Source organism: Monodelphis domestica, chromosome 5 (assembly GCF_027887165.1).
Source record: "Monodelphis domestica isolate mMonDom1 chromosome 5, mMonDom1.pri, whole genome shotgun sequence".
Classification (NCBI taxonomy): Eukaryota; Metazoa; Chordata; class Mammalia; order Didelphimorphia; family Didelphidae; genus Monodelphis; species Monodelphis domestica.
The window spans coordinates 127673761-127690105 of NC_077231.1; the positions used below are offsets into that span (position 1 = coordinate 127673761).

At 36.2% G+C, this 16345-nt stretch overlaps 1 protein-coding gene across 5 annotated transcripts in view; it reads right to left on the reverse strand.

The window, feature by feature from the left end:
• LMO3 (LIM domain only 3) overlaps positions 1-14742 on the reverse strand; it is a 73644-nt gene extending 58902 nt beyond the window's left edge. The window contains exons 1-3 of one of the 5 annotated variants that reach the window (XM_007503596.3): positions 14572-14742; positions 10103-10169; positions 4733-4946 (exon numbers count right to left, since the gene is read on the reverse strand). In XM_007503596.3, coding sequence (XP_007503658.1) covers positions 4733-4938 — 206 coding nt within the window. In that variant the 5' untranslated portion in view covers positions 4939-4946; positions 10103-10169; positions 14572-14742. Of the gene's footprint in view, positions 1-4732; positions 4947-8885; positions 10014-10102; positions 10804-13661; positions 14521-14571 lie in introns of those variants that run through there. The other 4 variants (XM_001366694.5, XM_007503597.3, XM_016425892.2 and 1 more) reach the window with 4 other exon arrangements.
• Between the last annotated feature and the right edge of the window lie 1603 nt (positions 14743-16345).

The window sequence follows — 16345 nt, forward strand, 5'->3', positions numbered from 1 at the left end:
TGAAAATAAAGTAATAATTCTAACCCAGTGTTCTCATTTAGAAATAAGTAATTTGAGAGAAACTTCTATCTCTACCTAACACAGAATAGTAACATATGCTAGGTTTTTCTAGTAAGAACATTTTTCTGCCCTTTTAAAAACTTTTTTTATAGGAACACAAACTCAGATTGCTTCCATAATATGCAGAATAAACAGCTTTTAACAGCTACTTGGTAAGATAGCATTCACAGAGATTTAACTTATACTATAAATTAACTTAATGCTTTGAAATATACTACAAATAACTTGGCAGGTTTAAAGAAAACAAAATTGCCAGATAGGCTGAATAGTGAATGTGACGCTATTTACTTTTCTTATGTTGAAAAGTACATGTTCCTTTCACAGCTTTGGTATTTTAGTGAGGCTATACATGCGCATACATCTATCACAAACTAATTTTAATGAGTGAGTGAACATTAAATATTTTAATCTGTAATTTGTAAAAGAAATACAAACTAAGCAAGGTTATTTCCAATCCATTAATTCCCCACTGTTGATATACAATTACTATTAAAACAACTACTTTTATATGCTGTGCATTAACCTTTTGCACAATGGTGGGCTAGTGCCTTAAAATTAAATTGCACTAGACAGGGAACATTAATTAATTTTGGATTGTTAGATATATCCAAACAGTTCTAAGTCATTCCAAGTTCATCTTACTTTAGAGAAAGGAAGGGGAGAATTTGGTCACCTATAGTTCTTAACTATACAAGCTCCAAAAGGATGATTAAACTTAATGTTCTTGAAGATTCAACGTTGATGGAAACTTTGGATCCATAGGCTTAGACATGGAAAACTGAAATGCAGAAATATTTCAGGTGTCTAAATCCACTATTCTTTGAGTTTGGAAAAATATTCATTTGGGTAAATATATAATTAAATTCTGCCATTTCTTAGGTAAGGCTTCAAAAAGTTAGTGATATGTTAGAGAGAATGAACAAATCTCACCATTAAGATCACAGACCAACGTCAGACAATTAAAAAGTTATTCCATGTGAATGTATATAGTCTCTATACATATACATACACATATACACAATACTAATTTCGACTAGATTCCTAAAGTCTATCCCAATTCTACCCCATTTGGGCTGAAGTCCTTTATTTGAGTTCAGGAAAAAACTACAAATGTTTATATATATACACAAAGATACAAAATCATACATTTGCAGAATGCAGTGTGAATAAGACCACACAACTTGTTACCTACAAATATTTCTTTACTTGGGAGTTTCTCAAATTATTTGGGAGTTCTTGCCAACTGTCATCACAACCTTAGTCTCACTATACTGAAGTTTTAACAAAGTAAGGACTAAGAAGTCCACGATTTCCTCTAGTCACACATCAAAGGGGATATGTTAAGTGATTCAGCTTTTCTGCCTCTCCTCTATACAACAGTGACAATTTTAATTTTTAATATAATTATCTAATTATTTCCTTGTCTAAGACAACTAGTATTTATCTAATCAGGTTTATTCTATCCTTGCTCCACCCTACCACAACCTCGCCCCCCCCCCAAATGTACCCAGAAATATAGAAAAGGAGAAAATAGCAATGGAAAATATGTTTTAAGAACTCTGCAACCTGCTTGTCTCAATCTATTTAAATATTAAAATAGGAAAAATCTAAAATTGCAATGTCATGTAAATTAACTCATTTACTGAAAACTAATTTCACTGCATTTAAGATTCTGGATTAGAAAATTTAAACAAGAATCAATCACATTGTTTTTATTTGTTTTTAACTAAACTAATACTACTGGATGGTCAAAATGGGAGAAAGAGCTGCATTTTATTTACAATGTATTTAATGAAGTTCATTTCATCATATTATGTTTATTTGTAATCTATTTTAAATGTAAAATTAGATTTCAAAATTACAAAAGATTACAGATCTAGTTGCACAGAAATTTGGTGTCTGTGTAGATATTTCAAGGTGAAACTTCATGTACTATACGTGGAAAAAGTTACCTTTGTATTTTAACAAAATGCCTTCTTAAAAACACATTCACATCTTATCCCACATTGTTTCTGAATTTTAACAGGTGAATTACTAATTCACTTTAAAAATTCATTTTATCAATAACTTATATGTTCAATTTAAATAAGTAATAACTTTCCCTCTAATAAGTACCTTGAAATGTTAACAAGTCTGAGGCTATTAACATAACAACTGGTTATTAAATGTGGCGATGACTAGTTTAGAAGAAATGGCATTCTGAAAAAAAGCTGTATAGTCATTCCAAATGCAGTTTATATTTTAGAAAGTATATGACATTTTCAAAAGCCAAAAGTTGAACAGCATTGTATTATTTATCAAGCTAGAAATTAAAGAAGAATATTTGGGTTCCATTATAGTGACATCAAGCACGGTTTTGTGGAGACAAAGTGATAACAGAAAAATATAATGATTTAATGTGTACAGCAAGACCCCTGAATAGGTCAAATACCAAATTTAATATTTTTCTAACATCCTTGAGTGGAAAATAGTTAATAGTTCTTTGGAAGGCAAATTAAGTTCATACCTACGCCATAATACTAAATTTGCTTTATTATAATTAGAGTTACTTTGTCCAGAATTGATCATGAAAAAAATTATTTGTAAAGCAAATTTTTTACTGAAAAAGAAACCAGATAATGGAGCTTTGATTAAAATTTGGAAAATTTTGATTCAAGGTGAAATGGTACATTAGTCCATAAAATTCCTCTTCAGGTTAACTAAGAGATTATTTTAAGGAATTTTAATATAAATTCATCCTAGAAATTGTTTGCAAATATCATAAGCATAATATGCCTATGGCTAAGGACTTAAATAGTGTGACTACAAGTCAATATAGCTGTAATACAACTAGCAGGGTAATAAATCAATTGTAACAGATCTAGATACTTTTTGGGTGGGTGGGGGGTCAGGAAATAAGAATTAGTTTACAAATAAACTGAGGGAAAGAAAAACTATAATTTTAAATCTTAACTTTATAAATATCCATAGTTCTAAAAGAAATGATCTAAAACAATAACTCATTATTTGTACCTGTAATAATCAAAGATTGAAACCAGAGTTATAATTAGGGTGTAAAGTGGTGACTGGGGCTTTGCCCTAGGGCACCAAAATTTAGAGGTTACAAAAATTCAACACTTTTCCTTCATCAGGATAGAAGCCACCATAGTAATTAATTGTCCCTCCAACGCAAATAAATTTTTCTTAACTTGCGTTATTGTCATATTATAAATTACTATACCGTCACCCCCCAAAATGTGGATTTGATGGTTGATTAATGCTGCTTGCTCCAGGGTACCAAAATTGCTACTTACAGGTTTGAATAGGTTATTTTAAAGAGCCACTTTTTTATTTTTAGACTCTTATTTGAAGAAGCTCACAGTACCATAAGTAAGAAGAAATAATAACTATATATTTTACATGACCTGGGAATGTAGAATTAGACAGCTAGAAAGCTTTTGTGCCATCTTTGAGGATGACAACTTAATTCAAATGAGATTCTGTTGTTTGTACTTATAAAATGAACCTGCATGAAAATGAGAGTGAGATACTATGTCTAGACATTTTATAATCTCCTAAAACCATATGATTCGCTAAATAATAGGAGATATAAGTTATCAGGAATAAATCCATGCCTTTAGTAACTGACCAAGTTGTATTTCTCATGGGCTGTACTAGAACAGTTTGATTTAAGTTTTCCACTCTAGCATCATCACATAGGAACAAGAAGTCATCACTTTAAGTCCATCATCAATGTGAAGTTTCAAATGAGTTCTTCCTTATGTAGTACACTTCAACTGAGAAAAAATCAATTCACACTCATTTCTGAAATTCTGAGCAATGCACTTTGTGAATTGACATTTTTTGAAGTTAGTGCCTATCCAAGGATGGGGAACTCTGAAACGAAAGACCCTTCATCAGAATGAAGTTTTCTCTAACTTCTGGCATCACAATCCAAGGTGTCAGTGCACTTCTTTATCTCTTTAGCTATTTAACTTATAAGAGGTATGTCATTTGCTAATGACAGAGGCTTTTAATATTCTGTTTCTGAGAGAGTTATTGGCAGATTAGTGTTTAAAGTTCAAGGTTATTTTTGTGCTAGTCAGTGTAACTTGGGGAAGAAGGGTCTGAAGCACATATATGAACACACACTAAAACTATACGAAACTGCAAAGGAAGTTCTTCAAAACAAGGGTGGGTTAAGAATTTCAAAACTTATGTTCATATGAGAGATGAATAACTGATCAACTCTTTAGGTTATTAAATTTTGGGGTCCAACTATTAACTAGTGACGATTATTTCATATAATGCTCTCGAAACTTGGATTAAAAAAGGTAAATATAAATGTATGCCATTATCTTTATCTGTCCAATTTCCCATTTCCTTCTGTTGAAATGATATGTATATGTTTATATATTATACATATACCCATACATAAAATACATACACATCTAGAACTTGCTGGCAATTTCAACAGTAACAGAGAATTGATTTTGTAAGTTGAGTAGACTAGGTTACAACATATTGCTGATATCCAGTCTGCCCATTTTAAAAAATGCACAACCAAAACAGAACAGTTTTGAGAATTGAATTCTGCACCATTCAGTTGCTAGGATGTGTGTGAGGGATTCCATAAAACTTGATAATTTTTTAAAAAGTCGAGTCCCCACTGGTGTACAAGAATAATTCCTACCTCAGATAGTCTCTGCGACAAAGGATAAGGTTTGCTTTAGTGTACAGGGTGGAGCCCACCTCTCCCAACCGACAATCACAGCAAGCACACTTCAGACAGTCTTCATGCCAATATTTGTCCAGGGCCTTCAGTAGATATCGGTCCTTGATTTTACGGTTGCAGCCAGCACAACCTTTCGGCTTGGTGTCTGGCTGGACTGAGAGCATTTGTATACCTATGAAAGTAAAAAATAAAAAAAAAGCAAAGAACTGGGGCTATTAGATTGAATAAAAAGATAGCACAGAACAAAATCAGACTCTAAAAAGCATTGCTTTCTCTGTATATATAAGGTTTATTTTTTTTCTTCCAATGTTTATTGAAATAAAATTGGATTTAGGCTCTCATTTACATTCTATACTTTCCTTCCTCTCTTTCCTCACCCATTTGTTCACCTTCCAAGTATCAAAAATATTATCTTTATGTGTATATGTGAATATATTTGTGTGCATATATGTATATATATATTTATACATGTGTGTTTATAGACACACACATGCACACATAAACAGAGAGAGACAGAGGGAGAGAATATTCATGTCATGGTAAGCAGCTGTTATAAATATGAAGCTAAGTAATATTAGATAATTGTATAATGTTTCTGCTCCTGAATAGAACATTTCCCTTGGGGAGAAAATGTGATTAAAATTCTAAACAATTTTTAAAGAAATCTACTTAATAATGCACCACACATAAATTTGCCCTCCAGTACATAAGTGTCAATCTTGAAATATCAGAAATAGCTAGGTTAAAATAACCACTTAATGTGTATTTGGTGGTAGGAAGAGTGGGGTGCCCCTTGTGTAGCGAAAGGAGTTAGCTTTCAATAGTTGAAGGGATATATGACAAATCAACTAAAGGCAGAATTTATAGATCAATTAAAGATCCAAACATTCCAAAATAATGGACACTTCCTTATTGGACTATGGTTCTTGTGCATAAAGTAAATATAGCCACTACTGCCTACATTAAAACCACATAAACTAAGTATTTGAATATATTGTTACAAATTCTAACAAAATATTAGATAACATTTAAAAGAACATCAGGGAAAGGGCCAATGGAAGGTCCATTTTCACCTCAAAGGTCAGTATTAGAAGACAGACAAGGGGAATTACTCCCTACCAAGGTTTTTAAAAAAGTTATCTTTCCATAAATGTCTACATCAAATCACCAGGTATCATGAATAAGAGATGTCTATCCTGGCTCTCTTTTTCTACAACTTGGGCTAACTCTTGATAGTAAAATATGCTCATTTTTAAGATTTCCCCTTTTTCCTAAATTGATTTTGTACTGAACATACACCCTCAATGAATAATTAATTTTACTATATTAGAATTTCCATAAAGCCAAACCATAGAATGGTCAAACTGAAAAATAGCTTCCATTTTCTTATGTGAGGCTTCTACCCAATCCCAAATGAGGAAACAGATGTCAGGAAAGATCAAGTGGCTTGTTCTAGGTCTCACAACAGAGATGAGAATCATCTCCTGAGTAGCTTTTCCACCAATTTATCTTGTGTTGTAAAAGTACTGAAGCCCAAACTTGGGAGCAGAAAGAAGGATGTTTTGTACTAATTGTGGGTTGTGCTTACTAACTACTTTAAGAAAATAAAGGCCAAGTCCTACATCCAGCTATTCCCAGCTCTTCTTTCCCCAATTAAATAAGTTCTCTAAGTTTCTACCAGTGACATTATGGTAACTGCTCTACCATAAACTTTGATAATTCTACTTCAAATCACATAAACCAAAAGGAAAAAAATATATATACAGACTACACAACTTTTTGCAAGAAAAGAATTCTGCAGGGATTTTTTTTTTAAACAACAGTGAACATTTGTTAGAATGAAACTTCCTTGACTGAAGTTTTTTTGGTTCAACCAGAGTTCCAGACTAGATGTTGAGTTATAAGTTCTTTGTATAGAAGAGCAGGAAATATTCATATGGCCTGATTCCTCCCCTTTGAAGGAACTACGAACCCAGGATAGATCATAGAATCATAACCCTTGGTAGTGCTGCAAAGGCTTACTTTCTAGAATTTCTATCAAATGAAGATTCTTTGATCATAACTGGTTATTTCTAGCATGGTTCAATAGGAAACGAATTCCATCAATTACAACATAGCACATTTCCTAATGCCCTTAATACCTGGGGAAGGGGGAGAAGCATTTCAATTCAATAAAGAAGATTCTAGATTTTAGAGGCATATAACTATTTAGTAATCAAAAGTTTGAAGGAAAAGCTATTCTACTTTCCCCAGTTTGTAATTCCTATTTGTTTTTGATCTTTAGTGCTGGAAAAGATTAGGAGAAAACTCCCATCTTAAAAAACAACCAAGCTATATTTCCCAGTTATGTTACAGCATAAATAAGGCCAAATCTCTCACTCAAAAATCTCGGGGATAGCAGAAACTAGTGTTTATGAAAACTAGACAATAGATGACTAATCTCCAAAACAGTTTATTGTATTAACATTTTAAATTAGCAACTTGGAATTCGACTAATATTTGTACTCAGTAGACTGTTTGACCCTAAGTAACTTAAGCCCAGGAGTTTGGTGTTCTAGAATATATTTATGTAGTATCCCTTTAAAAGGATCTGGCTGCTCCTAAAATTAAACATTTCAACTAGACATAAATCAATAGCTGCTAGTTGTAGAAAATGGTTATTTCACAATTATTCTGCCACATATATAGAATTTATAAAGTAGTCAGCAGCTTCCCCTGACCGTTCAAAAGAATGTCTTTGTAAAGTTACATGTTCATAAGCCAAGAAACATTTCACAAGTTTCTTATAGCACATCAGGAGTCATAACTAGTTTTAGATTGGCATGTAAATTGTTCTGAGGGAAATTCTTATTGCCTCTGAGACCCTGCTATTCCGAGTTATTTGACAGTTTAAGGGAAATCAATTTTTTTTAAGACAAATAATGGCCTGTGCAGTATGGTGTTCAGAAATAAGTAGAATCATTTCATTTAAACTCTGGTGAGCTTTTAATTGCCTGGATTGTATTGTGAGCCAGCCTAACGGTTGATTGCCTCCATTATGCTCTCTTGTTCTGTGCTATTCATCCGCAAAGTCTCAGCTATAGTAGTTAACACAACAAAGTAACCACAACTCTATAACATGTGGTTTTTTTTTTAATAAAGAGATTTTCAACACTTAGAGAGATTGCCTTTCAACCAATAGTATATATTCAGATGAAAAACTACTTTCCCCATTTAAACATGCCTTTTTTTTTTAAAGAGAAAAGGAACAAGAGGTAAGGCAATACAGCAGGTTGACAGCTGAGGTGAGTTAGGAAGATGCTAAAATGAGAACTCAGGTCCCATACCTAGGAGCCTGACACAGATTAAAAGAATTTGACCAACAAGGCCATTCAATTGCTGAGGGGTACCAAACAAAAGATTTTCTTTCTTTACCCCCTTCAATCCCCAAATCGACCCCTCCCCAACCCCATTTGAAAGCTGGATTGGGCCTAAAAGCTTGTTTTTCTCTGTTCAGTGGCCCAAAGCATCCCTGCAGGCTGTAGCCCCCTAAGGGACAACAATGCAAATAGATGTCCCTATATCTCAGGGACTGGAGCTGCATAACTCCGTTCTACCCCTTCAACTCCCTCCTCCCCACCCTCTCAACCCCCCTTCTTTTTTGAGCAATGGAGCTGGGAACCAATTTGATTCCCTTTTTCTCCAATGCAGCTGCAAGGCTCAGAGATACTGACATTTTTCCACTCTTATCAGTTTAATTACAGTTACCATGGCAGCAAAGTGCTAGTGCTTGGCAAAGGCCAACAAGAGATTTGCAAGACTGAGTTCAATTTTGATGCAGCTCACATGCAAAATCAAAAAAATAAGAAACATACATACAGTATAACAAAGAATTCCTTTTGGGTTTACACTCGAGCCTCTTTTGTGGCGGTGTCTTTTCAGCCACACAGGGATGATTTGCTAAGAATGTAGCAATATTTGTTGCACCTAGCATGATTAATTGGTTTAAACAGCAGTCTTTCAAAGCAGTTACACACAGCAAAAAATATCTCAGATATCTTTAGAAATACACCAAAGCAACATTAAAGCCAGTTTCCTGCAAAGTACAGCTACGACAGGAGAGTAACCTTACCAAAACTTTTCTCCTTTTTCTGCATGAGTTGATTTAAGAACGCCTGAGTAGCAGCTTCTCATTGGATTTGGTAATCCAGGGGAAAGTGGTGGCGTCCCTTTGGCTTGGGCTGAAGTGAGAAGCTGGTGTTCACATACACAGCCGAGCACAGACTATTGTGCACCCACTTTGGGAAAGGGTCGGAGTGTCGGCAGGGGGTGGGGGGAAGGGAGAAGGGTTGACAGACAAGACAACACGCACAAACTGAACCACTTGCACCACTTGCAATGTGGCAGCGTTCAAAATGATGGCGAATGACAAAGCCACATGTTTCTCTAACTCTGTCCGTAATCCTATAATCCCAGCGGTCTCTTTTAGCTTCGTTTTAACAAATGGATTTGATTAAACTGTCACATGCAGCGTTAGCATACCATATCATGTACAATATGAAAAAGATCATAAATCTGACTTGTATTTCATAATAGCAAGCTGGGTAGCTGCATCAGTCTAATATCGGGCTATTAATCCGTGTGCACCTCAATTCACTGAATCTCGCTCTTTCCCCTTCCCACTATACCCCCAAACCCCGGCACTCTAGACACTTTGCCACCAGAAAGCATTGGAATAGTTAAAGCAATGGTGTGTTTAGCGTTTCTGTTTAGAAAGAGGAAATGAGTGTTTATAAAGAACGAAGACTCTCCAAATTAAACTATCGGGGGATTAGTCAAATAAAGGAAGCAGTCACTGAATTGTACCCCAATAAAGCAACAATAAAAAAAGAATCTACACATCACTCCGTCCTCGGTCCTCTTGACCTGAACCCTAAAATTCTCCGTTAAGAAAAGAACTCCCCCCCCCCTCCCCGTGCTCTGACACAAAGAATAAGCGTGTGGAAATGCTGCAGTTCATTGTTAACTTTGACTATTATCTACTCTAACACTTGAGATGTTCAGCGAAGGAGCTTCTCTCCCTTCCTCCATCAGCATCTTCCAATTGCATGTATTTCATGTCTCATCATAAAAATAATGAAGCCTCACATGATTTAAACAAAATCGTCTCAGCAGAGCTGCAGCTTGAGCAAAAGTTACAGTGCAGAAGACGATGTGTTGCGGCTCTAGTTTATACCTCATTAGGAGAGGCAGAAAAAAAAAATACCCACATAACACACACGCACGCACGCGCACACATACACACACCACAAATAACCCAAAGCTTGTGTATACAGTTGCTTCACTTACCTTCTCAATTAAGCAATACAGGGGGAGGCAGTTCAGTGAGCACAGTGGCTGCTTTGTAGCTCTTCTCCTTGGGAAAGGTCAAAAAGAAGCATTGTTTGAAAAAAAAAAAAGGACAGGGGAGGGAATCGCTATTCTTTAAGTTTAAAATAATGAGGTCCTCAAGGATCCGCCAAGTAATTGTGTTGACCACATCTGAGCTACAGGTGTCCTCCTTTTAGTATCTTACAGTCCACGGCTGTCTTTCTCTGTCCTGGCTCAAGACAACTTACCTAAGCAGCGTGTGAGGAACCAAGCTGAATGAAGCCAGGGCTTTATCAGCTGCAAAATGCAATCCCTTACCAGCCAGACATAATACAGCAAAAGAAAAGGTCACTCAGTTATTACTGAGCCAGCAGAGCCCAGGCAGCTCTTGTCAAGACCATAGAGAAGCAGCTCCCTTCCGATTTAAGACTATTTACCTCTCGCCCCCCATCCCCCCCTTCTTCTTTCCTTCTCTCTCTCTCTCCCGTCCCTCCCTCCTTCCTTCGCTCCCTCTCGTGTTCTCGTTCTGCAGCTCAGCCAAGTACAGCCGCCCTCCGAAAGTGCAAAGCAGCCAGGAGACAGATTGGGCTTTGTTGGTAATTTCCCATGGTGAAAATTTACAAGCCTGCGAGTGCAGTCAGCAAAACCACATGCATATGCTAGACACAAACACCAGGGACAACCCCTCGCGGAAAAAAAAAAAAAGTGACCTCTACAGAAATCAACTCAGAAAGGACCCTATATGTCCCAGCCCATCCAAAATGAAACTCCAGCAAAAGGGGGTGGGGGTGGCGGAGGGAGCAGATAAATTCTTTGAATAACCAGGGCTTTTTGCAACAGCTGGCTACATTTAAAACAAACTGTCCCCAATAGTCACTTCCGAGGCTAATAATTATGGAAATTTTAAAAATAGAGTTAAGATGTCAGCTAAGATTTTCAGAATTAGGTAGAAAAGTATTAACTCTCTACAACTCTAGACGGATTTGGGGAGTGGGGAGAAATAAATATTGTACCTTGGTCTCTAACTTCCATTCATAGTCCTGAAAACTCCCTGCTCTGTAGGTCGGCCACACACAGGCCTCTTCTTGAATATCCTCTCAGGCCACCCCCTCCTCTTCGTTCTAATGGCCTAGCCTCTGGTGCACTTGTGGCCCAATTCATTCAATTCCTTTCCCCTTTCTTCCAAACATATTACTTAAATTTACTTTAAAACTTCTAAAAAGTCTTTTGAGGCTGATCTGTTTTTTAAGTGTATTCTAGTTTAATCAAAACACAATTGGGGGTACCCACAATCTTTCAGAAGTCTCAAAATAATTTGTTGTGGTACCTGCACAAGGTTTATTTCAAAGGCATTTTTTAAAAAGGATTTTATTTAGAGCAATATCTACCTCTCCCCTTCCCTGTCCCATTTATTTCACAACCCTTCGTGAAAGATTGTTGGCAGCTGGAGGAAAAAAAAATAGAAATTATTCCTCAAAACTTCAGGTACCCTCTTTCACCAGGTTTAAAAGCCTTGATAGAGGTCAGACTTAAAATTTAATCTAAAGTTAAATGGCATTATCTTTTAAGAGCCAAGCAAGATCCAGTGAAGTACTTCCAACTTTTTCCTCCCCACCATCAGTTTAATCTAGAAATAATAGTTGAAAATAGACAAAACATAATTTTAACAAATGGACTTTGGGCTTTAATTTTATGCTCCGATGAATAAAAATTCATGGTACCAATATTTTAGCCTCCCCACTCCCCACCCCACACCCAAAATCCTATATGATGAAATTATCATGTGGTCACTTTTTTCTCCCTTTAAATAGTAACAAAACTTAGAACTAACCTGAAAAATAACTGAAAAATCACACAGTCAGCAGGTTAATACGACCCCCTTCAGCTGATTTGATCTGTACATAAGCAGATTTCTCAACTTTTGCCTTTCTCTGATACTTATGCAAGCACACATACACCTCATCTGTATGAACAGATCCTTGCTCATACCCTACCTCTGCTACAACCACTCTGAAAACACAGCAGCGTCTCTCACTCTCTCTCTCAACCAATACACTGAGAAGAAGAAAAGAGGGAGGGAGAAGTATGTGTGGGGAAAGGGAGAAATAAAATCAAAACAAATGGTACAGCTAATGAGGACAATTAAATTAATTATGTTCAAGGAGATGAGATTTTTTTCCCTCCAACTGTATGATCTGTTACCCCTCGCTGGCAACTGCTGCTCTGTAATTCATGGCAACTGATTAGTGCATCTATGCAAATCTTTGTTTAAATCATTCAACTAATTAAATGATGGGATTATTCCTCTGCCTACGGTGACATCATTCGCAGTAATTAGTACTCTATTTGGACTGTGGCAGTAAGATTCCTGATATCAACACCAACCTGCAAAGACATTAACCACTTTGTCACTTTTTTTAAGGGACAAACACCCAGATCTCTAATTACATGTGTTTCCCCCCTCCTTTATCCCCCCCAGTCTTCCTTGCCTTGCCTGTTTTACACCCTCCTCCACCAATCAGGAATATATATTTATATATAAGAAAGGGAAGAAACTTGGTGAATAATATGCCAAACCACATGTGTAAAGGAATAAAATGGAATAGTTAACATTCAGCTCCACGCCATTCATTTTCCCCTAAAATGTAATGATAATTAGATGGGTCATAAAATGCTCTTCTTTTCATTATGACTGATGAAATGCATTAAAGCTGACAGGGTATTACCTGACAGTAATTAGGTTTTGTCATGAATTAAATTATTTGAAAGCAGGCTATCTCCCCAATCAAGCAATTTACAGCAAGATTTTTTTTAAATCTGTGCTACATAAGAGAGATAGAAAATAGCAGTTTTTCTCTTCATAATCATATGAATTATTCACCAAAAAAAATCATCAGGAAAAAAACCCTGTGCAGATGAAGAGGCTTGCCACTTAATGTACTGCACAGATGTGATCATCAGCAGTTGCCGACAATGAAATATACAAGTGCACACAAAGTGATCTGGTGAACAAGAGGTGGAATTTAATCATCTTCTGCTGACACTTTGCAAAAAACACCATTAACCCTCAGCAAACCCCCTGTTTCCCCTGCTCTCTTCTCCCGTGCACTCCCCCCCCCCATACCTCACCCCTCCTGTGAAAGGAAAAAAAAAGTGAAAAAAAAAGAATTTGTGCTTTTGTTTACTCAGCCAAGCTAAAGGTTGGTTCCAGCCAGGCAAACAGTTTCTTCATTTCCAGAGAGTAAACTAGCCAGTTTAATTACAAATCCTTAGGAAACCTTTGCAAAAGGACTGCTATTAAGAGACATTTTTTTTGGAGGGGGTAAATGGGAGTATCTGGTTACAGAGCTTGAGGTCTGTCTCAGCAGCTCATCATATTTTCCATTTGATAAGAGTATTTAATCCACCCAACCCCTTAAAAAAATCAGAATGCCATAGCCAATATTCTTAACTTTAATGCCTTTGAAGGAGGGGGAGGAATGAAAGAATGAAAGGGGCAGGACATGAGGCAGTGATAAACCGGGTGTGTAAAACTTACCTTTTCTGAAAAGAAAGCTTCCACAGGAAAAAATGTATTTCTAAATATATCCTCAAGTTCTCAGCTTTAAAATACCCTTCCGTTTAATTTTGTTTATGCCCCTTCAATAATTATTTCTGCAGTGTCCCAAAGAGGATGCTGTTATGTTGCAGTCTTTTTTTTTTTTAGGGCAGCAAGAAAGGTGGGGGTGAAGGGTAAGGCTAGGAAATCATATGCTCAGAGTCCAAATTAAAAGAAAAAAAAAGTCTCAGTCAAGGTAAGGATGAAGTTAGTTCTCGCCCTAACTCCACCATCATTCTCCAAAATTCAGCCACACAGATGCAAGGAGCACCTAGGTTCACTTTGCCTATCTTTTTTTTATTTGCTCTTCTCTTCCTTACTTTCTTCCCGAACTGCACAAAACCTGAGTGGGCCAGCTCTGCTCCTCCCGTATTTAAACACCTCACCAGGTCCCTAGTTAGCAGCTTCCTTCAGCTCATCCAAGAAGCTGACAAGTACTGTTAGAGGAGGCTGTACATGTTGCTCTAATGGACCTCATTAAGTTCTACTTACAGATGTTCTCTTAACATAATTGATCTGCGGTGAGTTGAGAGGACTGCAACTTATTCCCTAGCCCCCAATTATGGTTGGGTAATTAGATCCCCAACCTCCAATTTTTCACATTCACCCTTCTAACATTCCAAAATATCAAAGTATCTCTTTCTCACCAAAGCTCCCCCCCTTACCGGACTCCACTCTACTCACTGTATTGACAGTTAGATCTGCAATAACCTTTGTAGTGACGCCAGTTTTAATGGTGCATTCAGCCCATTGACAGAGCTGTGTTCCCCTCCTCCCCTTCTCCGCTTTCCTTCCCCCCCCCACCCCCTTAACCCTCAGAAACAAAAGGGTAAAAAAAAAAACACCTAACTTGTATAGTTTGTACTTTTGATAAAAGGTTTCAGTGATGAGCTTTGGCAGAGGAGCTTCTCTTCTAATGTCTTTTTATCTGTATTAATTCCTCAGATGAAAACTTTAAGGAACAATGAAGGAGAGAGGTAGTGCTCTGAAACGGTGAGAAGAAAAAAATTACACAGCACACCTGGGACAGATGAAGCCAAACTAGTGCTTTTATAATGCCAATCAGTAGGGCTGTTATCATCCCTCTAATTAGGAAAGCAGCCTAAAACAGAGAGCACTTGGGGAAATGGTAATGTTATGGTTTTGCACTTAAAAGGGGAGACATTTCCTGCACTGTAAGAATCTAGGATTGGGGCTGACAAGTCCTTTAATTAATGGGCAGGATTCCCTGTGTGTGCAAGTATGTGTGCATGTTTTAATTCATAAAAGTAGACAAAGGGTGCTATGAGGACAGGGAAAGGGGAGTACTGAGGGGGGGGGTCCATTAGTTTAAAGAAGAACAGAGTTCATAGCTACCTTCCTTTTTTTAACCCCCAAAGGACTGAAGTGTAGAACTGCACTGAGCTGTTTTTCCCAGAATTTGAATGTTACAGTGGAAAAAAGCCTAAGGCCATAAGGCATACACAAAGTTCGAGACAACCTGTATTTTGAGTTTGTCTTCTGCTTTCTCTTTCTGACGTGCCACCACCACTTTCTCCCAGGGATGCTGGCTCCTGGTTTAGTTAGGGCTAGTATGGGGGTATGTTTGGACTTACATGGTGATGACAGAATCTCTGATAAGTGCAAGGGAATATACACTTTAAACTATTCTTGCAAAATTCAACTTCTATCTTTTTTTTTTCTTTTTGCCAAGAAGAAAGAAATTCAATGTTATTGGTGGTTGTTTTTTTTTTCCATGAGTTTTTAAAATGAACTCTCTGATCCTTGAAGCAACTGGCTGCAATACTGTTTTGGAAGCCTTGTAATGATTAGAAATAAAAGAGGGCCTTACTTCTAAATTCTTAGAGTTATTAGGTCTCCTCTTTTCCACAAACTTTCTTTTTTAAAACACAAACACATAGATGTGGATAATAATTATATATGTAAGCATATGTAGTGTTATATTTGTCTGATGGTTAATAGTTCTAAGGTTCATTAAGCTCTGATCCATTTTGCCTTGTTTTAAAAAAAAACAAGCTATGGAAATCAGAAATTGTATTAGCTAAAATACTCAATTACCATCTCAAATATAGTACCTTATGTTCTAAAAATAGCAATTCTGCTTTCATAAATACATTAAACAGAGGTTGATTAAAAAAAACTTATAGTGATTGATTAAACACATTTATCTTATAGAAGATGGAAACGGATTGTAGATTTCACTAAGGAAAAGAAAGAATTATCAAAAGAAATATCAGAATGGCTCATTTTAGTTTTATTTTCAATGGCAATAACCATTTCAAAAGAACCATTTTAAAAAATGGCTATAACTTATGAAAAATAGATACAGTAACTCTTTCCTAATATATTTTAAAAAACTTTTTGGGAGACAAATTGGATGATTTAATGGTTTTTAAAGGTCTTATCAAAATTAACTATTCCAATACTGAATGGTAAGAGGATATATCAGTCCTCAAATGCAAGAATAGCATAAAGCTAATTTTCAAAGAACCCTGTGAAATGCAAAGAATGAACCAAATGAAGAGCTGTCATGGCATTAAAAAATCTCAATCATAATGGTGGTTATTTACAAAACACTTATTATAAATGAATATTATGTTAATAGCCCTTTGAAAATATATCAC